The sequence below is a fragment of the Onychostruthus taczanowskii genome, unplaced genomic scaffold (assembly GCF_017590055.1).
Source record: "Onychostruthus taczanowskii isolate IOZ18803 unplaced genomic scaffold, ASM1759005v1 scaffold3, whole genome shotgun sequence".
NCBI lineage: Eukaryota > Metazoa > Chordata > Aves > Passeriformes > Passeridae > Onychostruthus > Onychostruthus taczanowskii.
The window spans coordinates 4,158,919-4,186,846 of record NW_024500349.1 but is presented as its reverse complement, the minus strand read 5'-3'; the positions used below and the strand labels follow the sequence as shown (position 1 = coordinate 4,186,846).

General features: G+C 37.3%; 1 protein-coding gene across 1 annotated transcript in view; it reads left to right on the top strand.

The window, feature by feature from the left end:
- Nucleotides 1-27,928, top strand: part of ZNF804B (zinc finger protein 804B) — a 222,101-nt gene that overhangs the window by 172,745 nt on the left and 21,428 nt on the right. Inside the window, exon 2 of the mRNA XM_041408373.1 lies at nt 21,324-21,467. Within this exon, the coding sequence (XP_041264307.1) occupies nt 21,324-21,467 (144 nt within the window). The remainder of the gene's footprint in view (nt 1-21,323; nt 21,468-27,928) is intronic.

Here is a 27,928-nt window from a genome sequence, read left to right as displayed (position 1 = left end):
GAAAGTATAAAAATTGGAACCTAACTACTGTTAGGAAATGTTTGTGAGAAGCATCTGAAGAACTGTCCCAGTTGTGATGTAGAGGCAGAATATTCACGTCTTGGAGTCATCTGGAAGGAAAAATGAAACATCATGAGAAAGGTAGAAAAAGTACTTGAAAGTGCCATGATCACAAAAGATTAATTAAAAAGCATGACAATATTTGGAAGTTTAATAAAATGACTGAGTCAGTAACAGTACATTTCTTTGGTCTTTTCAGTACATTTCAGTCACTCCCTTTTTAAAATTAGGTTATTTGTTTTCTCTCCAGATTTAGCAAATGTCTAGCTATTTTTTATTATTGAATTACCCTCTGTTTGCTAGCTGTACTTTTTTCCCCAGGATGTGTGATTTATCTGGTTTGGTTTTTTTTTTTTTGGGTTTTTTTTTTTTTTTTTTTTTGTTGTTGTTTGGTTTTTTTTTTTTTTTGTTCCCAACAGAACTTTTTACATTGAAATTTTGTTCCTGCCTCTTGTTATTAATTTGTGGTGTTTTACATGATCTTTCTAATGTCCTACAAATGTGTATATGTAGTGTTTCTGAAGATATGAGAAATGAGTAGGGCCAGGCAAATTAACACCACTAATGAATTATTAAAAATTAGGTAGAACTCTATTTGCCATAGACCACCAAAGAGCTCAGACAAAAGATCTGTGAGTGTTTAAAGCCTTTTGGAGAACAAGTTTTGGAAATGCTGAAGCCACTGTTATTTAACAGCTTGGAAGCCTGAATTCTTTATATATACCTCTATTGAAGCATGGGATGAAGAAATCTTCAGCTTCCAGACTGTTTTCAACTCCACATAACAGAATATTTGGTTTTGGGCAGAGGTTCTAGGAAGGAGAGGTTATTTTTCATTGAAATATTTTCATGGAACACAGTTCCATGAAGTTATAAAACACTAGAGATAGCATGTCTAGTATTAATCTCTACAGTATTAAATCTATCTATCTATCTATCTATCTATTTTCTTAACATTTTGCATTTTCAAAAGTAGACTAGTGTTGTACATCAGTCTTCATGAAAAAAGAGAAACCTTTTTAGAACGTATTTGAACAAAATATTACACACTGAGTGAGAACAGAATTTTAAAAAATCAAACTGTCATGCTTCTTTCTTGTTGTTATAAAAGGAAATTTGACAATGTCGTTTTGAGCAGCCAAGGTGGCTAAGACTTTCGCAGTCCATGCAGACTTCTTACAGAGTAATGCTCATGAAATTGTTTTTATCTAGACTATTGTACATAGTAACTCAAAATTACCTGTCCAAAGCGTAATCACTCTCTTAATTTCTGCATTGCTTGCAAGTATTCAAAAGGAAAAAATTGCAGGTATGCTGTGTGATTATATAGCACACACTGAACTCTGGCATCCCTCAAACAGTCCAACAAACCTTCATGAAATATTAGCAAAACCTGTAATTTGTTGAAAGTCCATTATCTTTTTTTAACCAAAATACCCCATGGCTAGAATATAGCCACACACAAATTTATCCTTACAGAAAAAAAAATAAAATCTTAAGAGTTCCTTTTTATTGTCATTTACTTTACTGTAATATTGATAGCACATTACAAGCACCTACCCCTTGTATAAACAGGGGGAGATCTAGACTTTCTGGTGAAAAAATAACTTGCAGAACCAGGTTTCCACATTATTTGAACACTGATGAGGTCACACTGGTCACTTTCTTTTTAATCTAACATAAAAGAGAATTACATGTGGTGAACCAGCTGCAGAATAAGTGTCATCCCTCACCCATTGTTTGGTTGACAGTTCCATTGTCCCTAGGGAAAAGGACTGCCAAGGGACATCCCACCCGGAAAGAGGTGCTTGGTCTCCACTGATGTTAAAAAATTCAAAGTAATAAATGACCTAAAAATTAGGATTTAAAAAAATAAAGAATTTTTTAATTAATTGGATAGTCAGAGAAGTTAAAAGGACAGTGCAAGAACAAGTTTTTACTAACATGCTTTACTAGGAATACAGGCACCTGCAACTTAACACAGAAAAGGGTTTGAAGTTATTAAAATTTGGGAGTCAAAAAATGAAAAGTTCTCTAAATTCATGCCCTAATCTGATGGGGTTGACCTCTTTTCCTTGTCAGCTACAAGTGCCAGCGGAAAAGGTATGAAAAAGTTTCAGTTTTTCCCTTTGCTATAAGCACTGGATCTACTTTCTGAAATTATATTCATCTCCATACTGAAACATCTAGAAATATCTGCTCCCTAGGACTGGGCTATTGACAGGATTCAGTTGCCTGGGCTTCCTCATCTGGTAACAATTTCCAGCGCTCAAAGATATTCCATCTGCTTCTCAGGTAGCTCTTCTAGAATAGTTTGAGTCTTGAGTGGAGTCCAGTGCATCCAACAACCCTGTATGGATGCAGTAATACCACAGGAATCTCAAAAGGCACTCAAAATCTCCCACTAAGCCTTTGACCATCACAGGCCATGTCGTCCAGAGAACAGCTCATGTTGCTCTGAAGTGGATTCTGAGGGCAGGACCTCTCACAGTCCATGCTCTGCTGGCTAGATGTTAGATGCACTCACTCTTGAGAGCATCTAAGGTAAAACTTCTGCACAGGTGGGAGAGAAGGTCTAAAGCAGACTGATGCTCTGACAGAACAGGACTAAGTACACATCAGGTAGTGGTGAACACTTGTGGGCAGCAGAACCAAACCCCAGCACTCGACTCTGTAATAGGAGAGTCTGGGCAGTGCTCGTTTCAATACGTCTCCTTGGGTGTCATAGCCATGAGGTTAATACCTTTCTAAGGGCCTGCACTTATGACTACACAAGTTTGTGCTCAGTAGGACTACCTTGTTAAAGTCATCTTCTGTTACTCAGCTGCAAGTAATGCTTTGGCAGTTCATGGGAGCATTAATTCTTACAGTGCTCTCTGCGTCACTGCTCTTTGGGAAACTTTTCTTGAAGCTGGTAATGAGAACACCCTCCAGGATAATGGAAAACTGAGTGTGGAAATGTTCCGTGGGGGCCAGAGGTCAGCATCTGTTTTCTAGCTTTTCTTGTCCTCGTATTGAATCTGTAGTTGCATCTTTTTGTGCCTGAACTGAGCAACCTAATGGAACCATGCAAGCTTACTGCTGTGCAAATAGCAGGCGACTACAGACTGATAATGTACTGTAGCATGCTTCTCTGTGGCCTCAGAAAAATCTAAGGATACAATTCAAAGCTGATGATGGCATTTTATTGGTAGATTTTTTTATAAATAGGTTGGTGTTCTAAATCAAGTTTGTGCTGTATCACCTACCCATGGTATGTGTGGTACATCATTATTTTCATCAGAATTCACCCCAGGAAACACTACAGCTAGTGAAAATTCATTCCTATAACTAGGGTAAATCTAGTCTTATACTACCAATCAAATGTCTACTACAGCACTGCTCCACACAAGAAAACGTTACAGGGATGAATGGGAAACTCAAAAATTTTTCTCATTGAACAATAGGTTGATGTTGTATATAGGATATATGAGAAGGACATGGACTGTTAGAATGAGTCCAGGGGAGGGGCACAGGGATGGTCAGGGCACTGGGCATTTCTGTGAAAACAGTGAGGGAGTTGGGATTGTTCAGCTTGGAGAAGGCTCCAGGGATACCTTAGAGCACCTTCCAGTACTTAAAGGGGGCTACAAAAATACATGTAATGCTAGGAAAGGGCTTTAAACTGAGAGAGAATAGGTTTAAATTAGATTTAGATAATAGGGAGAAATTCTTTCCAGTGAGGATGTTGAGACATTGGAACAGGTCGCCTTGGGAAGTTGTGGATGCCTTATCCCTGAAAGTGTCAAGGCTGGATGGGACTTTGGTCTAGTGGATCTGGTCTAGTGGAAGGTGTTCCTGCCATAGCAAGGAGTTGGAACACTATGATCTCTAAGGTCACTTCCAACTCAAAACATTCTGTGATATGAGTCTGTCATATAGCATACCTAGCATATACTAACTTTGCATACTGTGAAGCAAACTAAGGACAGAAAACATAATTTGGTTAATGAGGATTCTTCCTCTAAATGGTTTTTTGTATTGAATCACATTGTGTTCAAAATCCACCTGAATCACTTAAAAATCCACTTGGCAGTACAAATTTCCTGTCTACCTCCAAGCCGGGTCACCAGCTTTGGACTACAGGAAAGCACTTGCCTATACCAAGCCAAAGTGTCCTACTGCATACAGACATCCTGTGGTGGAGAGATTAAACACCAAGGAAAATCTTTTGAACATTTCTAAAAATAACATCTCGCTTCTTATTCTTCTCTGCCAAAACAAATTACTAGTATTTTCCCTATGGAAAGACTCCAATAGCATTGCTATTGGGTACTCTGCTGCTCTGAATCTGAAAATCCAACCAATAAATCCAATAAAGAAAACCACAGACAAGAAAAAAATCTGGTGTTATTCTAATACACTTTAGGCACATGGCCAGGCAACTTTCATGTAGTTACAGGGAGATGGACAAGATGACCTAGACTATATGTCTTTTCTTCTCTATCAAACATTGCTATGGTTCTATAATTACATCAAACAAAATTATGCTTTCTTCAGGCTGCAAGTGGTGCCAAATGTTATCAGTATGGAAAGGCAGGACATTTAAACCACTCAAGCAGGTGAAGTCAGTCACTGATATTATTTTCCTGAGTGCTGATAATGGCTGCTCAGCTAATCTGGTTCGTAGACTGCTTTGCTATGCTGTAATGATATTTGCACCCCTGGAAGACAGCCACACACTATTGAAATAATGCTTGATAATGTTTCTGTACCAGTTCCACTTCAATTGACCTGACTGCAGTGTTATCAAAATGTTCAGTTTATAGAACCTAAGCCATATTTGTGTCTCCTTGATGGAAAAGAAAAATCAGTCCCTAAACACAGTGACCTTATTGTGTAAGTTAGAGATGACTCTTTTCTTAAGTGCAAAATTCACTTTGGGAGCTCACATTCTTTCCACTGCTATTTCAAAACTACAGTCTGTACTTCACTTCTACACAGAGTAGTCCTCGTGTTTGACCCCATCTTCTTGAGGACAGGCTGAATGCAGGGTGAACTATGGAGTGAGTTTTTTAACATAACTCAGCAAGTTATTGTTCTTATTTTAACATAAAGAGAGGAGTCTAAAAACTAGCTATCTAGCTAACTAAATAGCTAGCTAAACTAAGTGGCTAGCTATCACCCAAGGAAGAGGTGTAAAATACAATATGTTTACAAATGCCCCACTGGTATTGTAGCTAAACCTTTGTGCTTTACTGAGTTTGAGTGAGTCAGGGCCAAATGTGGTAGAGAGTCTGGAAGGGGAAGTTACAAAAGGGGATCATAAACTGTTCCGACTACCACGAAGCCAGACCTTGTCTGCATGGACAGTAATTCCATTTAGTAGGAGTGGATCTGTGAATTGAAAGGGTTAGTTTTGAGACACCTATATCAACGCTGTTCAGACATTTTGCTTTGGACAAGATTTAAGCTGCTCACTAGGAGCAGTGGTCCCCACCACACACGTGGCTCAAAGATGTTTACAGAATAAGTAAGTCTGAAGTTTTATGTTTCCATTGTGGTTGAGGGACATTTGGCCTGTACCCTGGGCAGTTCTTATGCTGCAGTTTTCCTTGAAAGAAAGCCAGCTGCACGCACCAAGCTGCTTCGTGAACCAAGCCAACCTGCAGGAAAAGGAGAAGGTTTTTGAGTTTGCTTCAGAGGCTTGCTACTGCTCTGCTCCAAAATACTAAGGCAGAGGTGGCCACATTCCCTGAAGTACCCCTGCCTGGTACCTGTTTTTTATTTTTAGCATAAATATATTTTAAAAGTAAATAAAACACATAGCCTCAAATATAGATATTTTAAGTTTTTCAAGCCTGCACTGCAATTAATTTCCTTTTACCTTCAGAATCTCAAATCGCTTGTATGAGGTGCCCTGGCTGAACTACACATGGTGTTATACCACAGCAATGATTACACTGTACTTAAACACAAGGTTCCAGAATCTGTTAAGAGCACGTGAGCAGCTTTTGTGATCCTAGAGTCCAACCAACCCCCAAATGTCCTCAACAGCCCAAGGGACTAGAAGAAAGGAGCCTTGTTTCAATGAAACCAAGGTGAATGCAAATATGGAAGGCCCTGTTGTGCATGAGAATTTCAGAATTTCCTTGTGGTTGTTTCGCATGAGTTTGCAAACAAAGGGGAAAATAAGCTTAAACTCCACATAAATCTGCTTAATTCAAACAAGGTCCAGCCTTTGCCTTTCCTCCAGTAACTTTGAATTTTTTTAAATCTGCACACTGACACTCATTGTAAATGGAATTCAGCCCAGTGCAGAGCACTAGTCAAGCTCCTAAATTTTGCTCAAGGCGGGGCAGAGAATAGTAAGTAGGTTTTCTCTGAAGGGTTGAAATTATTCCAAAATTAGATGCCAGTGTCACATCATTACATTTCAGGGCAATACAACTAATTACCAAACACAGGATCTGAGCAGAAATTAAATCACTTCAGAAAATGTCTTGATGGGCAATTTGTGTTTTAAAAAGGCCAGATTTTTTGTTTGATATGTGATAAATTTTCTGGGCAGGAGTATAATTTCTGAATTAAATAACGCCTGAAATGGGCTGGGTTTGTGCCTGTTGTATGACTATCTTGTTTGCTTTGTCACTTTAATTTTCCGTTGTTTTATTGTATGCTGACTACTTTTTTGTTTATTGAAAATATAAGCATGACATTAATTTCATTATCCTATTCTGCATGCAAGCATGTATTACATTTGCAAATGAAGAAGTGGTAAGGAGAAGCAAATTCAGTAAGAGGGTTTATTATGCATGCATAACCAAGCAAGTGCTTGTTTTAGAAAGGTACATCTTGAACACTTGTGATAAGGATTGCCAGGATTTAACTACAACTTTTATGAATAGAAATTTTTAAGAAGTATCTACAGAAGAAAATACTTCAGTTCATGGACCTCTGCATGTTTTATCTGGAGTACCAGCCAAAATTTTTATATTTATTATTAGTTAATTTATTATGAGTTAATTATTATTAGTTAAAATCTGACACAGAAACACTAGAGACAAATGTATTATTAAAATAATAACTTGCCATAAACTCTCATTATTATAAGTAGACTCTCTTTTATGGCATCTTCAACAAAAATGAAACAAACTGAAAAAAGACATTTTTAAACATTAACCATAAAATCAAAAAATATGAAGAAAATTGTTTTTTATATTTGAAATAATCTCAACTACTCATTCCTGTTAGCTTTGCAGGCTGCTGTAAATTTCAAGATACTGAAACTATCTAAGAAGCAATGGCACCATATGTTTACTTGAAGTGATTTGTGAAAATACAGGTTATTAGGGGAGCCAAATTGGTAGCAGGGGTAGTAGTAACACAGTTTCTCCTTATAGCAGAGTATAATGTTGAAGCATTATTTAGATTTAGTAATGCCAAGTTCTTATCACTTATATACAATAATATTATATATAAATTTAAAATATTAATAACATAGTGAAAAAATCTACCAGTGTAGTATTAACATTGATTTGACATTATATAGAACATATTTGCATCACTATTTTACTACTGTTTTAATAGTATAATAATATGAGATATGTACTATATATATTAGATGGAATAATAAAATAGTTTTGTAGTTATCTTATACATACTGTACTACAGACACTCAACAGAAAAATGTTGAAGAATGTATATCAGCATGCTGAGGTTTATTTTCAGTTAGGTAAATAGCATGAAGATTTTCTTTCCATCATCTTCCATGGCTGTGTTTTCCCGTGTGCATTTCCTTGGGTGCTTTGTCATTTATCCTTTATTTTCCAATCATCTTCTTTGTCACATTTTTCCATGATTTCTGGATATCTTCACTCACTAAAATTATTGAGGATGTAGTCATGCAGGTCACTGGGCTAAGGCTGGAACATGTGGTGCTATTTCTGGCACAGCCACAAACCTACAGGCAAACCTTATTCCTGTCATTCAGTGCTTGCTTTCACTTTCTCCACAGTGCTGGAAGCATATAGTGTTGTACTGAACTCCTCTGTCCTCCTGGTGATTAAAAAAGGGACATGTATAAATGTAGTACCACATTCCCAAACTGAACCGAAAATTCACCTTATAGTGGGCAAGACATGAAAGAAGGGCTAAGTTTGCAAGGAACTGCTTAGATATTTAGCTTTAGGAAGGTGTCCCAATCCCTGAGGAAGGGTACATAAAGGCTCATTTCTTCTCTTCTTGTTATTTCCAAATGATATCTCATTCAACTGGATTCACACTGGGCTCACAAGAGGCAGCTGTGATGGCCAGTGCAGCCCTACAGGTTCCAGGAAGGAGCAGGCAAGTCCAGTGCTGTAAAGCTGAGCATGATGAGGACAAAGTCCTGGCACTGTGCTCATTGTGGAAGGCAGTCAATCTTCAGAATGATATTTTGAATAATAAATATAAGTTTATGCAACCATAAGACAAATTGTCTTAAAGATTAAGCCAGAGGTAACCATATACTTCACATATGGATAGAGTTGGTTTTTTATTTCTCTCTGTTAAACATATACAGCAGTTAAAGCAAAATTTGTCAGAGTTATTCTTCTAGAACAGGATAAGTATTTTGAACATATGAAAATATCTTGTACTGAATTCATAAGTCAGAGATCACTAGAAGAGAGGTCACTGAATATGGCTAAGTGTCCAGCATTTAAGAGTTGTGTCCCTCTCAAATGGGGAAAAAGAAAATGTTTAGGCTAACAGCAAGTGCTATTATAAGGTTTGAATATAATTTGATCACACCTGTCATAATGCAAATGAAGTCCTGATTGCTTTTAAATTACTACAGACTAAACTTCCTGAATAAACTAGTCAAAGCCCTAACAAATCAAATCAGAATTGCTTTTAGAAATTTCCTGTGGCATAGATCTTATATTAAGAAGGGTGGAGTCTACCTCTAAATACAGGCAATGAGACCTGACAAAAACACTATTTCTTGTGCATTTCTACAGTGCACTTGTGTTATTCCCTGTATGTGTCGGACATGGTTCTTTACATTTGCAGTGGTGAGAGCATGTTCCATCACAGAGCTGTTGATATTAGTGTGAGCCAGCTCAGAACAATCCAGCTGCACAGTGCTGCATCAAATCTCATAACAGCAAATTCTCTGTTGGGTCTTCCAGACAGTATATTGACAGCGTAGCGAAACGCTGTTCAGTGATGAAAGTCAAGTGCATTAGACCCAAACCACCAGCCATGGAAATGCACTGGAATAGGTTGCGCTGAACCAAAATGTAAGCAGTGACGTGTCAATAGGATGGATACAAAATAACAAGGTTTAAAAACTGTGGCAATAGGAAGTTTGTGCAAAAAAACAAGTAATTACAAGAAAAACAGCATATAAAATAATTCTCTCAGCTTATGAATATAACTGCTACGTCAAGTTGTTGGTAACTGAGATTATATTCATGGTTTTTTGTTTGTTGCATTTTAGTTAAGAACAGACAGTTTCCTACATAGATTTCAAATACTGGAAGGAAATGTCTCATCATTAATTCAACGAGTCATCTGTTTTAATTAGATCAAGAGTTAGAGAGCTCACACACTTGTATTCATATTCATTAAGGAAATGCACCATTACCTAATAAGATTGTGCTTTCTTTCATGACACAATTGGTTGGACTAACAGGTTATAAAAATCAAAGTTAGGAACTACTATTCACTTATGTTGCATTAAAATTGTTAAATATTCAGCACAGAATTAAAGTTAAAAAATAAAGAAGAATCCAGAGAGTCTGTAATGGATATAAATGTAATCATTTCTTTAAGACTCATTCTTTGGAAATGTGACATACAGTAAGGCAAGAAATTTAATGATGGTAATCTTGGAGCTGAGAACTCCCCATTCGTATTTATAATAGGTGATGGTGAAGCCAGAATATTCTTTCAAGTTGAGAGATGTCAGCCTGGCTCATTTTTCTGAAATCAAGCACCTCTACATTGCCCTGTGTCCAGTAAATTCATGGGATTAATGGACACCCCAGGAGACCTCATTTTACAGCATCAAACAGCAATCAGCTGCTTGAGTTGTTGTCTCAGGAAGCCTCAGGTCTCCACAGTGGCACTAGAAGTGCTCATTATGTGTGGGTAACATATTCCCAGCCAAGCACTTGTGACAGAATTAGCTCTATGTTATATAGTTTATTCATTTGAGGGACGATGAGGATAGATCATCTTTTATTTGTTCAACAAAGTATCTGTTTAAGACCTTTTGTGTCCCAGACACTGGCATTTTGTTTTAAATTGCGTGTTGCATTGTACAGCTCTGTTCCTAATACTAACATGATGAATTCAAGAACACAATAGATGTTTGCTGTCAATTTTGTACCGTATTAGTATTTTACTCACAAAATACCATGGCAGGAAAAAAAAAAAAAAGTAATCTTTTAAACAGCTATTTTCCTCTTCTATGTCTTGATTTGTTTGAGGTTTTTTTTTTTTTTCAAATCTGTCTCTGCAAAAATGTGCTCACCCTCTCTAATCTTAATAATCTCAGTAAATCCCCCTGGATCTAAATGGTATCTTCTGTTTTGTTTGTTTGTTTAGTTTTCCCTTTTATTATGCTTGTTATAGCTGGATCTTACAGTCTCACTAGAATCAGTTTCAAAGCTTTCATTGAGTCCAGCCTTGCTGGGCCATGCTAGAGCCTGGGCTGGAGATGCAGGCAGCTACAGCTGTGTTTGTTCCAGCTTCTGGGAACGGACTTCACCAAGACATGAGCATAGGCTGGAGCATTTCAGGCCTACATTTTCTGATAGTTTGAGGTGCCCTTTTGCAAAGTGTCCAAGTGTCCTTCAACTGGGTGATAGCATAGAAAGAGAAGCTGGTAACTGGCACATGGTGTCACAACTTATCATGAGCTTGGGGGTTTCTCCACATCCTCATGAAGGCCAGGAATTTAATTGGCTCTAAAGATATTCTGGCTGCTTTTTTTTTTTTTTTTTTTTTTTTTTTTTAAATGCATAAATAATCAAAACTATTGCAGACTTAACAGCTGATAAATGAAGATCGCTACCAATTATACAGCCTGGTAAACACAGAAACTGGCAGGAAGGAGCAGGATTCTGTCTCTTTCTTGGGTTGTAATGTGAAGAAAAGGAAGAACCAGAAAAAATAGAAGGCACGGGAACAAAAATGCGAAGCCACACAGGATCACCTGTAAATTGAACAGGATACCATGGGATGTAAAGATTCTGTTGTGTACCCCTGGAATGGTTGTACACTGAGCTTGAAAAGTCAAGAAAACCACTTGGCACTTGGATAACAGTACTCCTTCCAGGCAGTTATTTCCTGCATCAAGGCTGAAGAATAGGGAATGACAGAGAGTTTAACTTTGGAAATTGCCATAAGGGTGCCATTAATCTACAAGTTGAGTGTCCAGTTGTATTTAAAAATCAACTAATTTTAATTGCCCTAGGTGCAGGAGGGTAAGTTTCAAGCCATAAGCACTTGGATAAAATAGAGGTAGAAAAAGTATTCCTTCCTTCCTTCCTTCCTTCCTTCCTTCCTTCCTGCCTTCCTCTGTTCCTGTCACACTCACATCTTTCGTATCTCCCTCTCTCTGTTCCTCCCATGCATTTTTTCCAACCAGAATGCAAATATTATACTTTTATCTAAATGAATTTTTTGGGTTTTTTTGCTTTAGATCAGGTCATGGAATTGTAGCTTGTATAAAACTGCAGAGTTAACAAAAGAAAGTATATAGAATTTTATAACTCACATGAACACATTTGGGGAGCAGAGGAAGAAGGACATATGTGTGTGCAAATAAATTTTGTTTTTCCATTTGGACTTCATAGAGCAATTTGGAATTCTTTCTTTTTCCCTTGGATAACCTCAGGTTCTGAGAAAAAAAATACTTACATAAATCAGTGTTCTGGCCTTCTGTTAAAAAAAAACCAAACAACCAAACAAAAAAACCCCATGTAAAAGTAATGTGCAGAAATGCTCTGATTTCTGATTAAAAACTTGTCATCAAATGCACAATGCAACAGTGTTGCAGTATAGCGCAATAGATGAGTTTTAAGTGAAGGTGAATGGTATAAATATAATGCAAATGTATGATTAATGCTTACCCTGTAAGATATTTTCTGAAGTAGATTGCAAATATACATAACATAAGCGATAAATTGACCAATCTGGATTTACTAATAGTTTATTAATATTTTATCACAAAATTAAAAATTATTCTCAGTTGCTATGAGCAAAGAAACCCACTGACATTAGAAGTATTGCATCATTTATGATATTGAATAAGTCTACATAAACTGGTTGTAATATTGCAGTATCTGCAAAGAAAGAGTCCAACAATGCTAAAAGAGAGAGATTTAAATGTTTAATTCTATTGTTATTAAAGACTATAAAATGCTATCTATATGATTAGCCTGAGTTTTGTGAAAAAGCCACTTAATAAAAATGGTTCTAACAGCTATATATGAGTTGTGTGATAACTATTATTATACTCATATCAAATGCTGTATTCCTACAAAACTTCCTACACAATTTCCTAAAAAATTATCAAAATCATTGTTGCAAAGTGCTTTTAGCTAGCTCAGATATGAAAGACACTACATATAAGATATATATGTGTGTGTGTGTGTGTTTTATAGAAGAAGACTTTAGGTCAAAATGTACAAAGATCCTAAAAAACATCAAGTACATTTAATCTGAAAAGAGGTGACAGACAAAGAAATACGTCACATCAGCCCATTAAATGCAGTGCTAGAACATGCATTGTACTCTAAAAATCACAAGTGGAAAAGTGAGAATAGTAAGGCACAAATGGAGGACTAACTCTTCAGATTAATTGATAATACCTCACTCATCTGAAAAGGAGTAAAAGAAATGATCACCTGAGAGGAGGAGAGAGAAAGTAGTATGAATCAGGGAACAAATTGAAGGAATTGACTTTGAATGGAAGGCGGACAAAAATGTCAAAATCAGATTCACTGAAGGACTCACATTTGTGCAGAAAAGCAGGACTATAAGAAAAAAAGTGGATGATGGGTTTTTTTCCTTCTTCTTCATAACAGGAACAGTTATTCTGTCCAACTTAAAAAAAACATTTCTATTCTATCTACAATTTTTCACAGTCATATTGACATGTAAGATCAGTGAACCATATCTGCAGAGTAGCTGGAAATATAGTGAGATTCTATATGATTTTTTATCTTTTCAATATTACCCAAAAAGCTGTTAGAATTTTCTTTAAATGCCTAGAATATAATCCTAACTGTAAGAAACCTACACCCGTTTCTGCTTACCCCAGAAATAATTTCAGCCTCTACCACCACTAATTTTGACAGTTCTGATGCCCTTTTGTTCTCAGGCTGTCCTTGAGTCATAGTTCTTCATCTTCTTAGGGCTGTTGCTCTAGTTACTGAATTGCAACAATTTTTGTTGTTCTTTAATGGCAGTGTTTGTATTTTGAAATTGTTCTTTAATGACTTTATGCTTGGAAGCCCTTTCAAAGCAATAAGTCAAATGCTAATGCTAGCATTAATATAGGGGATAGATTAACAAAGAGGCCCAGAGATAAAATCAAGCAGCAAGACATTAATCATTAAGCAGATTTAGAGTAACTTAAGATTTTCCCAAATCTTCAAATCAATTTTAGTCAACCAAATCACATATATTCCCCCTCATAAATATATCATCTTTCACCTTAAAATTACAACTTCAAATTCAATGTGAAAGTTGTCCTTACATCTTTTCCACTGATGATGAGAAACCTTATAGATTCCAGCCTAAATATATGAATATATTGAAATATAAGTGAATATAATAATTTCTATTTCTATTGTATATAAATGATATATGCATTTATATCTATCATTTGGTCTTTATGCCTGGGTGTATTTTCCAGTCTGTAAGGAAATTGTTTATTTGCTGTATTTAATTTAATTTCTTTTTTAATCTGCATCTCAATAGTTGCTTAATACATGGGAGCAGATCCTTTATCACATTCTTTTACAACTGGGGGTTGTCCTCACTCAGGTGGAGAACCTTTCATTTGGCATTGTTGAATCTCATGCAGCCCACATGCATCCACCTGTCCAGAGCTTGTGCAGTTCTCTCTGGATGGCGTCCCATCCCTCAGGCATGTCAACCTCACCACTCAGCTTCTTGTCATCTGCAAACTTTCCATAGGTGCACCTGATTCCACTGTGTCATCCATGATGTTATTGAACAGTACTGGTCCCAGTAGGGCCCTGTGGGGACGCTGCTCATCACTGACCTCCATTTTACCCCTTGATTTTCGCAAATTGAACTTTCTTTCAATTTATGTTATTTGCTTTCTATTTTTAATATCTTCTTTAAGCTGGATTTATTTTAGAACTCATGTTTCTGCACTGCATGCAGTTCCAGGCAGTTTTTTCTCAGTTAAAAAAAAATTATATTTTGATAATTATTCTGCCATGTTTTAACTCCAGCTGAAAACGAATCTACTTTGAAGAAAGTTAACACTATCCCAGCCAAAACCAGTACATACTTCCCTTTAGATATATCCCTTTGCAATATAAAAATATGCAAATGCTCAAATTTGATTAATTGTAAATTTTTCTAAAAATTAAACTGAATACATACAATTTTGTATGCAACTTTCAGTTAGGTACCTAATTACCTTTAGAGGTCAACTCTTGATCACATTTTCAGAATGTGATCCAATTCCACCAGTTTCTGAAAATGGGGAGAAAAATGTTGGGATGTTTGAAAAAAGCCCTCCATATCCAGACCAAAGATTTTTAGTGGTTGTATACTCCATTTAGAATGTTGAAAATGAGTATTGAAAATCTCAAAGTACAATTCCTTTATAAAGTTACCAGAAGCAACCATCTTTCTTAGAAAATAATAAATTTTCTGAAGATCTGAATGGATCTGCTCATGTTCTTTGAATTCTTATGTCCTATAAGGTTTGTTCCAATCAGCACTGATGATTTTGATAGTAAATAGGTTAGGAATTGGTTTACATGTCCTATTAGTCCCAGCAGGGTTGTACTCTGAGAGGCCTGTAGGACCTGCTAAAAGCATTGCACTTCTCAGCATTCTAGTAGCAAATGGATGTGCATATAATTGAAAATGTTGCAGTAATTGGTTGAGTGTGAAAAATATGAAGATGTATTTATTTGCAGAAGTTAAGTGTTGCTCTCTATGAGTCAGCTGAGAATGGCAGCATTTACTGCCTTTGAAGAAAAAATTCTTTGCAATAGATAGCTCTGTAAATCCTCACTGTAGATCCCACAGTGGCAGAAACTATGCATTGAGTTTTCAAGGTGGAGAATGGCAGAACATATGTGAGATAAATGAAAATGTTCTGCACTGCCAGCTATTGCAGCTGAACAAATCACTTGCTTTTTATTCTAGCTCCATAGCTAAACTTCCCTAGGAAAGTCTTTAGGTAAGTGAACAGTCTTCTCCAGGGAGAGAAAAAAAGAAAGTTTTCAGGGAAAAGTTCATTAATTTCAAACAACCTGATGTTCAGTTACATATCTTAATATCAGGACATTTTTGTGGTACTCAAGTTTCCCACTGCACACAAGTACTTTGATTGCTTCCTGCATTCTATCACCTGCCTGCTGAGCTTTAAAGATCTTTTAAAATCTATCTCACTCTAGCTGCAGAAGAAAATATATAAGGACATTAAAATTATGTGCAGGTATCCCTAAAACTGGTGAATTTGGAAGATGTGGTGAACAAGCACTCAAAATGAACCTTCTACAACTGCTATTTCTACACATCTATGCACAAGTCCTGACCACCCAGAGATGTTTTTTACCAGCCTAGGTAGTTCTATATATTTCTCTCAAAAATGTTATTTACAAGTAGTCACACTTATGATCCAATGAAAATATGAATTACAGATTAGATCTAGTTTGCCTAATTTAGGCATGTAATTTACTTTTAAACCCCGATCCCTACACTTCTGCTTGAAGATCTGTCAAGTATATCTATGTCTTTCTCAAATTGTGGGAAACAAACTGTCTCAAAGGCTGCATCTACATTTTGTTCTTCCCCAAAAAAGTACAGACACCCCAGGACAAACTGACCATATGTCCATTTTTCCTGAAGTCTCCTCTGTCTGGTACTGTTAGGTGTAATTATTATATTGGGTTTTTATTTCAGTCTATATGATGAAGTGTAAGGGCTAAGTTAAAACACTGCTGGGATGGTTGTTTTGTGACGTGATGGTGCGTGTTTTCTTATGGCATGCAAATGTGGCTTTCTTTGACAAAATCTTTTGGGTTTTCATGAAGCTATAGAGGGCATGGAGAGGTTTATGGTTTCTCATCCTTGCTGCCTGTAGAGTGTGGTCTCTGTGCCAAATGTCACTCTGGAACTGCAATAGTTTTTATCTCAAAGGGAAATCTGAAATCAAAAAGCCTGGAAATTAACTATTACACATGGAGTGGGAATAATAGAGGGTCAGATTCCAGAAGCCAAGTTATTTGCTAGTGTAGATGTACCAAATAGTATTTTACAGCTGACATTTCACCAATACTGAGTCAAGTGGAATAATTACCCTCAGCATCTTACTTATCACTATTAACATGTCAGAATGTGATTTGCCTTGACTTTCATTGTTGACTTTCATTTGGTTTCTTTTCCACTCTAACTCTTGGACCTTTTTTCTTGCCTTTGCATTTTTTTGTGCAGCAATTCCTAATCTAGTATTGATGAATGTGATTTCCTCCTCCAAAGTGCAGCATTTGACAAACATCTTACTGAATTTTATCTTGATGATTTAAGATCATATCTGAAGATTATTACAGTAATTTTGAATCTTGATCCTGGTCCCTAAAGCATTTATATGCCCTATGCTATTAATTAGTATCATTCATAGATTTCATAGATAGTCACAATTAATTTTGTCATCTAAATCACTAGTGAAAATATGTTTAAAAGTCTTAGATGTAGTCTCTAATCTCTAGCTAATTCATGTGCTTATATGCATACTATTTCTCCTTTGCCCTCTAGCCTGAGAATCCCCAAGAGGCACCTCTGTAGTTGCAGAAGTATTTAAAACTTGCATTCACATCTAATCTGGTTCACAAAATTATATTTAAGTTACCAAACTGATTGCTTATGTCCCCAAAGAGGAAGAAGTCTGTCACTTACTGAGCTCTGCATTAATGTGAGTTAGCTGCTCTGTCACTAATTTTACATTCCAATGTAGAAATAGGTAATCAAAAGTGGGCTAATGATGCTATATTTTTCTCATATGCTATTACAAGCACCACACATTTACTCTACTATATTTATAGAAATCCATGGGTTTGCAGCAAATTGCCTCCTCAAGATTTATTGTTATCAAGTGACCTACTTTTCACCTTAGTCCATTTGAACATAGCAGATATATTTACTATCAGGTACTGAGACAAGAAATGTGGTATTGTTTTGTCTAGATCAGCATCCTTTAACAGCCATACAGTCTATTAAATATCTATTACAGACTCTAGATTTTATAAATTATTTCTAATTGACTAGATGTCAGTGGCAACATTCAAGAAAACTCAGTTACATGGGATTTTTCATTGATTTTCCCCATATTAGAAAATGAAATGTCAGCTACCATTAATTGCATTTTCACAATAGGAAGCATAGTGCAAAAGTAGGTGCTAAGTGAAAGCACTTCTAGCCTAACATGCAAATGAAGTATTTTTTTTTAATTAATCCAATATATAAACAATTATTACAGTTATGTGCCTCTGTAGGTAAAATTTATGTAAATGCAATTAAAATCTATAATATGGAGCCATTTTGCAGGCTTCTAGAAAAAATGCATTTAGAGACATATTCTGCACTTGTTTGTCCTTATGCTCTTCACTGTCTGCATCCAGCACCACAGAAGCTGGTTAATCCATCATTTCTAGGAGTTCTCACCTACAAGGATGGCATCACCCCTGACATAAGCTTGCACCACTGCTGTCCATGACTCAAAGACAGAGCTGCTAACTTATATTGTCTTATAAGTACACACATGTCTACCTAGGCTGTGTGCCATTACTAAGGAGGGTATGATCCAGAATAAAGTTTATGAGACTGTGACACATATATTCCTTACCATTGAAGATTCAGAGTTCAAAATGTGTTGGTGCATCTTGGCTGCCTACCTGTGTCTGAATTTGTGTGATCAGGCCTTCATGATCATGTATGCTCTCTACAGGTGCAGTCCCACAGATTTTCTTTCACGTGATCACATTTACCAAGCCAGAATTTACCATCAGTCTGTACAATCCTAGTGACATGATATTAGAAGTCTGAATGTGAAAATCCATTTGACTATGAACAATTTACAGTAGTGCTAGAAGTTCTTTTGTCTTTGTAGAGAAAGAAAAAATCCATGACCTTTCTAAAGTATGTGATGTGGCATTCAATTTCCCTGCATCTGATCGATAAGCAAGGAGGAAGTTGTATCTTCTGCCATGGTAGACAAGCATAATTAAGCAATAAGGCAATGGAGGTAGTTGTGATTATCTTAGGATGCACCTGGGAGCTGCCTTGTTGCTATTTTAAAACATCTTTATGTGCAGGGAACTGTATTAATTTCTGCTGAGAAAGATAAAGTTGGCAGTTTGGAATGCTCATGAGCAGCAGTTTCAGCTGTGCTTTACAGACAGTGATGTGGTGCGTTCACCCCAAACAGTTAAGCTTCTCCTTCAGCAGAAGGAAAGATGGAGCAGGCTGTAAACATTTAATTGACAGTTCAGACGAAGAAAAAAAAACCCAAAAAAACCCCAAAACAACAACAACAAACCCAGATCAACCAAAAAACACCAAAAAACCCCAACCCACAACCCCTCCCTCAAAACAATTATGCTTTGGCTGGCTTCCAGCAAGTGCAAAACTTACATTTTTACCAGTTTAGAATAAAAATGTGTTACCTCCAACACTTGATTTTTCAGGGAACACATCTCTGCATAATTAATACTATTGCATCCACATTCTAATTTATGCATTTTAATTATATCAAAGGCCTGGTGAATAATTAATGCTAGCAAAACAATGGGCTTGAAAGCATAAGCTGAAAAGTATCACTTTTTAATGGGCTCTGTAAATTTAAATAACTAATGAAAGCTATTTAACTATTTGATTGTGAGTATATTTCTCCCTGATACAATCAAGGATTAACTACCATAATTGAGCAGCTTCTCAAGTGGAGAAATGTTAGCTCAGGTTAGTTTTTTTCTTAGTGTACTATAGTATATTGACCCACCTGAGCTATATGCTTGCAGGAAAGAGATTTATTTGCAAGTTTCCCCTCTGGGAGGAACTGGTATGACATTGATATCATCAGTAAGATGTAAAATCAAAATTCTGGGCACAGCGTTCCCCTTTGACCTCCTGTCTTAATTAGGTCAGTTCATGTAAGATTCATGGGGAGATTTAGAATTGAATCTAAAGAAATACAATATAGAATTTATTATCTTTGAATTCAGCAGTCCAAGAATTAAGGATGTAGGCCAGGTTAGTAATTTAGAGCCTTGCAGTGGTCGGAGAGAGATAGAACCTCTGGAGAATTTAATCTCATCCTAAAATGGGTTTTTGAAATAGATGGGATTAATAACCATTTGGCAGTGTCTAGCATTTTTCTCTTTCTTACAGAAGAAGCTTAGGATTCTGTCTTACCCATACACCTAACTTCTAGACAGCCAAGTTTAGATGAAGTTAATCTCACCAGCAAAGGTAACCTCTAAAACTATGGTGTAAAAAAGACCACACCATCTGAGGGTGTAAAGAGAAAAAGAGGCAAAACAGAAGGGCTCACAGCACAGAGCTGTGCAAAGTTCAGTGAGTCACACTAACAGCCAGCATCAGTTGCTTGGCCAAGTCTCAGATGTGAATCGTCTCACTCTTTAAGAAAGTCCCTCCCTCTCTGAAGGGCTCAAAATGTGCATTCATATTAATCTGCCATACCCAAACACCAGCCTCCAGCCCGCTCTGCTCCCTGGAGCTGTGCTGGGCAGTGTGATGTGCTAAGAGCAGGCTGTCCCAGATGTGCAGCATGTCCTGGCATTCATGCACTCTGAGTTTGTCACGTGAAGAGTGGTGAAAGCATGTGGACAGCAGACAACACTGACTGCAGAGCATGGAAAGCCTGGCAGCAGAAAGTGCTCATTTCTTTAGGAGAGTAAAACGGTAGAGCAAATGATGAATTACTGCAATCCCTGGCAATATATTACATGCACTCAAGAAATATCAGCTTGTCAATATGAATACAAAATTAATAGCTTCTACCAACTTTTTTTTGTTCTTGTTTTCCGTATCAGAAGTTTGCATTTTAATGCAAAATGTTTGAGGAAGTATCATAAAAATAACAACAACAGTATAATGAAGGACTTTTAAAAGAAATAAGATTGACAAAGGCTGCTGCCAATTTTGCATATCAGAGCCTTTATTTAAGTGCGTTAATTTGAGTGCAATAACTTTTAGCTCTTATGTATGAAATTTTCTCTTTTTACCTAATATTGTGTGTTGAATTGACGTCCTTGACTCTCCATAGCACTCACTTGTGTCACTGGGGAGATATGGAAGGGAACTATGTAGGAACTGTGTTTTCCCTGTTTGCAGCTGTGTTTGCATGAGCCTGGACATGAGCTAGCGCTCTCCTAGTGGTTGTGGCCTGTGTCAGGCAGGTGAGAGTTACTTTCAATTTGGTCAGGCTGGATGGTGTGTCCCTTCATGCAGATGTTGGGAAGGACAGGGAAGAACAGAAAAGGCTCTTGCAGAGATGGCTCTGCTCCAGGGAAATCTCAGCCAGCCATAGCAATCTGCTGCCTGGCCTCAGTGAATATTTCATAGAAGTCTGAAAACAGAATACAAAAGAGAATCTGCCATAATATCAGATTAAACCAGTTTATTTCTTGTGAGCAATAGTACCTGAAAGAATAGATGTTGGGGCAATCTGGGGCTGAGTTAACAGGCTGACACTGGGAGCTTACTTGTTCTTCACTGCTCAGCTTTCCTGCCCAGGGGCTAGGCAGTATCCTGATGGATCCTCTGCACCCCATTCCTCTCTCTTTATGGCAGAACTTACAATGAGTAGTAAGAGCAATTCCCCAAGATACACAACCCTTTTATTGAATCCCACTTAGGATCAAAACCTGCTTAGCACGTTTGGGATGGAGTCTGGCGTTCCAGCTGTGCAGGGCTTGCAATGTGCCTGATGAAAAGAGCTGCTGAACAGGAGTTCAGGGTCTCAGATGAAGAGCCTCCCTTTGCTTCTGCCTTTGCAGGACTACGCTGAGAAGGAGAAAGCTGCAGCTAAGGCCCTGGAGGATGTGAAGGCTAACTTCTACTGTGAACTGTGTGACAAGCAGTACCACAAACACCAGGAATTTGACAACCACATCAATTCTTATGACCACGCTCACAAACAGGTAAACCTGATAAATGTCTTGCATGTCATGACAGTCTCTCTTCCCTCCTCATTGATAGTGGGAGGTTTCTAAATTCACCCAAGTAGAAGACAATTCATCATTTGATGTTTTCAACTTTAACATGCGACTTTCCATTAAAATAAAATTGAAAATATTCACTTATATCACAATTTTTTTAAGCTATTCTGACTGAAAGACCTTCCACTGTAGCTTTAGATACATGCTAAATACTGATGTCTGGACTTAATTTGATATATTTAAATGTGGTATTACTTAAAAACTGCAGGCAGGGGGAAAGACCACTTCCTCAAATGACCAGGTCCCACTTTTGACACTCCCAGCCACAGAAAACCTCTATTCTTCATGCTTTTATCAGAAGGTCTGTGACCATGTTTTTTCAAGCTGGTTGTGTTGTTTCAAGGGAAGAAAAGAATTTTGACAACTTGTTTTTTTTTTAACATCTGTTTCTGGATTTAAAATTTATGTCTCATAATCTTTCTCAGACGAAATACATTTTGCCTTGCATACACAACAACATAAAATAATCCTTTATGAGATGTTGGATTCCTGGAAAAAGATAATAAATACTAATTTTTTATCACTTTTTTTGCATCAATTTTATCACATTTGTATGTGGTAGGTATATTTTACCCATATGTGCCTATTAACTTTATTTCCTGCATCCCAATTTTCCTCCAATTTTAGCAAAATCCATATTTCAATTGGCAATATGAAAGGAAAATGCAATTAATTCATATTTACACTTCAGAATTTAAATAAAATTGTTTGTGAAGTCCAGGAGTGAGTGTTTCTGAACCTCTGAAGCTAGAGATCACATCTGCTGACCTGGCATGCTAAGGACATGTTACTAGATTCCCAGATGGATCTTTTTCTTCTGTATTTCTGCTAGTGCTTGCATTTAAGTGCTCACATATTGCGTGCATCCAAGCTGCCAGGGAATTAGTGTCCTCTGTGTGATCACACTTGTGGGTTCATGAGGGTCAGGAGCTACCTCAAAAATATGTAAAACCATTAGAAGTTGCAGGTATTTCTGAACAGAGTATTAGAAATAGTAATGTTGAATAAAATGAGCAATGCTAAAGTCAAAACTCCTCGCTCTCCCTGAAAGCAATCTTATTGTCTTCTGCAGTATCACAGAGGATGTAAATCACCCTGGAGTTTTCTGTGTGCATCTATCACAGCACTTCATTAAAAAACTGCCTAAGGTCTACCCACACATCAAATGCTGAACCATCCTGCTGAATTCAAGCACCCCAGGCAGCTATCCATGGGTAATAATGGGGCTCTTTTGTCCCATCACTCCCAAACCAGAGTTCTGCATTTATGTATTAAATCAAAAGCAATTCCCCTCATCACCATTTCATCAATTAATCCATACATTTTTTCAGAATAATACAAAACAAATGCTTTTCTAGATCCTAAACCTGTGACTCTAATCTCTAAAAATCCCCATTTGCTGCACAGAAGATTTTTTTCACCCTTCAGCTGTTTTTTTAAGTCCTCAGAAATGCATCTGAACTCAAATGGAGTCATTTGTGCTCTTTCCTCTTTACACGCTCCCCCTGCAAAAAGCAGTTTATGCTAAATCAAACAGCCTGCTTCATGCACCAACTATGACATGGTTGTTGGGCAGGGGAGGTTTTGGCAAGTTTCTGTTATAAAAAGGCTTGTTTAAGCAAAAAAGCTCTTATTAATTTTCAGATAAATTTACTGCTTTAAAAGCTGCCAGACATATAGTGCTGGAAACCAGGAGTCTGCACAGAAACGCACGACACATACAGAATATCAACTGGCAGTGCAAGCTCACCTCATCCTGCCCTTTCAGATGTAGTTCAGAAGCTCAGTTAGTGCAGGATTAGCTAGCTACCCTCCTGATGTGACAGGGTAATTCAGTGTCTTCTCCCCTCTCGCTTCTTACCTGGTCAGCCAAGTCTGGGAAAATAATTAGTTTGCCTCTAGGAATAGTGTAGGTGTTTACTCTGACTTTTATAGTCAGTCACAGAAAAGCCTCTCTTCATGCTTTTATCAGCGTAATCTTAAAAAAAAAAAAAAAAAGAAAAAAAAAAAAGTTAATTTATGGCTTCCTGGTTTCCTGTGGGGTTAGTTAGCTTCGTTTCAAAATATTTATTCTGGGAGGGACATTATCCACTACAAGAGCTTCTTCCTCTGAAGGTGTATTCTGTTTTCCAGCAGTAATTTGAGGGTAGCTTTAGTAATCTGCATGGATATGTTCTAAACATCATTCTTCTAATGGAGAGTAAATTAAAATCAGGCACTCCCTGCATCTCAGTAACAATACAGTATATTCCTCCCATGTGATTTCCCATTTTAATGCTACTACTTCACAATTTGTATTAAAGTGGAAATGAGGTTTAGAGAAGATAGAAAAAAGGATATTGCACTGAGTGCTTAATCATAAGTCTTTTGTTTGTCTTCCAGAGGAAACAGATTTTATTCAGAGAATTGTGGCTTTAATCTCCAAATATTATGGTTTCATAAAATTAATTTTGTGATCCATTTTCTTACAGATTATTTCAACCAGTTGTTATAGCAGGAAGTGCTGAGTCCTGGACCCAGCAGCTGGCATACCATACAGCCATTGCCCTCCCTGTCCTCAGAGGCTGCAAAGTGTTGCGATGGCAGTCTGGCCTTGTTTGCATAAATGTTCTTTCTGCTGTCTTTCTGTGTTAGATTATTCTAAAGCAGTATACTCAGACATACTTTGTCTCTCCCTCTGCTTGCTACACACCTTCGAATTTATAGACATAAAAATATGGTCTATATGTACATATATAAGCATAAAATTTTGACGGACCATCAAAGATCAATGCCTATATCTTCATTATCTTCTAACACTATAATGACCCTGGAGAGTTCTAATGTTATTTGTCTATTTTTGAGTAACATTAGTAACATTTTCCCACTATTAAGTAATTCTTATTCCTTTGGTTGTCTTGTCAGCATTAGTCTCAACATATTTCCTAACACACTACAAGAATTTTTCATTGACAATACCTGCTATTGAAAATTCATTTCTTCCAGTGCACTGATGGATAAAGTGAGCACAGAAAATCTGTCTGATTTGAAGTTTGTACTCCCATCCAGCTTTACCTGAGCCCTGTGCTGTTAAATCTGATATTTAATAAGGCTGGGACAGGAGTGGGAGTGACTTTCCTGGGAGAACCTAATCTTTCATCATCATAAAGCCCTGGGCATACATCTCTCATTGGCCTACCACATCAGCTAACCCACTTGAAATCACAGCTTTTTTCTTTTGTGCTTTTTTCCTAAGACTTTGTGAAGTCAGGGGCAGCAGTCACAGGGAGTAGCCTACTTGATAAATCTGCAGTTTCTCTCCTCAAGCATCAAGGTGAAGGACACTCACTCTCACTTGCTCGCTGTATCTCTGCAGCAAAAGTTAACTGCATCAGAACGGGGTACCTGGGCTCTGCCAGAGCTGTGTGAACACTGAAAATCACAAGGGTCCTGGTGAGAATTCATTTAAAAGTGATCAGGATGTAGAGAACCAAGATAGGCTGCCACCTGAAAAGGTAATATATGTGGGAGTAGGTTAAGCTGAAAATAATGTATAGGCATCATTCTTTTTAACCATGTTGTGTGCATCTTTAAAATGAAGCCAAACTTCAGCAGAGATGTCTATTTGGTTGACATTATTAAATGGAATCTTTTAATAGCTCCAGGTCATGCACAGTATTCATTCATTCAGTTAACATCAAAGTATTTGGAGCTTTCAATTTTTTGTATAAATAATCCTTCGCAATGAGCAAGGCTTTTAGATGTCAGCAAATGAGAAAATCACAAATCTGTTCCATGTACTGCAATATAATAATTGTGATGATAATAATAATAATAATAGATATAAGCAGTAAAGAAAAACAAGACTGTATTGCCATCTTGGGGTTTCTGATGACAAAGCAAGCCTTTAGTTTTGTTGTCAAAATTTAACCATACCGTTAAATGCATCACATTCTCTCCTGTGACAAAAAATACACAAATTAACAAAAACCTATAAAAAACACCCCACAACATAAATTTTAGTGTCCTTGAAGCAGACAGTACTAAGTAAGCAAACAGAAGTTTTCAGTCTACTCTAGTTTACATGCACATACCTGCATTTCAGTATTTACATCCACGCATAGTAGCATTTGGTTATATTTTTGGCATGAGAGACTGATTTAGTGTGTACAGCTGCTGGCACTTACTGTTAAGCCTTTATGGTGCTTGTGGATTTAAATTCTAATTCAGGCAGAGATTTAGCTCCTGTTAAACTTCAAAGCTAGCAAATATGCTTACATTTTAGCTAGCATTGCTGCTACCACCCAGAAAATGCACTGATAAGTTAACACAGATAAAGCTCCAGGAATGAGTGTAAGTGCTGAGATCTTGTTATTTCATTTTGAGGGTGTTTTTTTCCAGCATCTCTATGTTTATTGGAGGAAAAGTAAGTCATGTCTTTTGGTGCCAAGGTAAACCTGTATTACCCAAACGATTTTCATTTGGAGGAAAAATAACTGGTTTGGCAATATCTGAGGAATTTCACCTTAGGATCTGGGAAATTAGACAAACATGTTAAGAAACCTTCTTGTGGACAAAGGAATGCATATTCAGCTGTAAGAACACACTAATCTCAGACAGGACTACACCAGCATGAAGGTCATCTACTATGTGTGCTTGTGTAGTCTCTGCTTTTTTCCCTTGGAAAATAGGTGGACCCACTGTTCCTCTGGTGCTCCCATGAGGACAGAGACAAGGTCCTTCCCTGTAGTCCCTGCTCCTGTACCTCTGCATCAGGACACTGGCCTTTAAAGAGATAACCCTCTATAAGCAGGACATTGGCCCTGACTTTTTGGACCAAGTTTTGCACAGGGGGTCTGTACTCTGTGACCTCCTCAGGAAACAACCTGAATGGTAAAAGACCTTGTAATTTCTTTTTCAGTTAGCAAGTGGTGCTGTCACCAGGATTCTGCTCCTGTAACTCACCAAAAAATCACCTTGGTTTGATGCTTGTCAAGAAATACATGCATACTTGTAACAAAACTTTCACATTCCTCACATCCCTATAAGATTAAAGAAAAGAAGCCAAACAAGAGAAACAGTAATATGGTGTTAGATTCCCTCAAACAGCTGGTTTATAAGAAGACTTGAAGTGATGCAAGAATTCTGTATATGTCGTAGTAAGTCCTCTTTAACCAATTAATTTCTATGCTCCAAAGCAACTATCACATACACAAATTACTATATGTTTGCAATTTAGGGAGTTTAAAATTAGGTCCTGTCCTGAAAAATTTGAACTTTCTAAGAGTGTCTTGGTTTTGAAAGACAGGTGTCTGCTAAGGAAGGCAGAAGCCTCCCCTGAAATGGAAAATGTAAACTCCCTCGCTCCAAATTGCTATGAATTTTAAATTAAGGGGCTCTCAGGCAAAAATATGGGAGCAGGAATGACAGTTCCTTATTAGGAAAGAAAATAAACAATGCAGTAAACCAAAACAACACTGTCAGAGTGAGAAAACAACCTGACACCCTGTTGGTCAGGGTGTTGGTAGCAGTCCAATTGGAATTGTGGCTGCAGTCCTGGAGTGTCAGGTGTGGTTCTGCTGGAGCAGGGATCCTGTAGAAAGGTGTAGTCTTCCTCTGAAGATCCAGTGGAAGAAGAGGCAGCAGCTTTCCTCTGGGAAATCGAGTGGAGAAGCTGTGCTGGTGCTCCAGAAACTCCAGATTATATCTGGGTAGGAATGCTCTGCTCCTCCCTCTGGGCGGAGCATCTCACAATGGGGTGCTACAGTTCTTATCAGTCATGCAGTGACATTCAATAGCATCTTATCAGCAGATGTCCCCCCTGGAGGGAGGAGAGTTTGTGGAAGAGATAAGGAAAACTGCCCACTTAACAGAAGACAACTATCATACAGATGGCAAATAGAATACAGTTTACTTGGCAACCGGGGACAAAGGGGCAGCCCTATAACCAGCCCCCTCAAAAAATAAATTATTTAAATGCATAAAATGAAGGAAACCCGTATGTTTTACAAGGGAGGGGTGTTAGAGATGAAATTACATCAGAATATTGACATTATGGTTCAATGCAGTCAACAGTTTCAAAGATTTTTTTCTACAAAATATTCTTTAATTTCAATGCAATGCCTGCTTATTTCTAACTTTAGACAAATCAATTACCAGTTTATATTTTAACTATCTCTGCTATACAATTATTTAGAATTATCACCTCTTCCAGTATAACATTTGCCAGACACTTCTGCTTTTTTGCAACATTTTTTTCCTTTTGAATTTGGGGGTATGGATGCTGTGGAATTCTCAACTTTTGTTTTATTTATTCATTAATCTGCAATAGAAATAACAATTTTCTCTGCTCTATCCTTTTAAGCATATCTTTCTCTTCCCTTGGAAACAGCATACTCTTGACG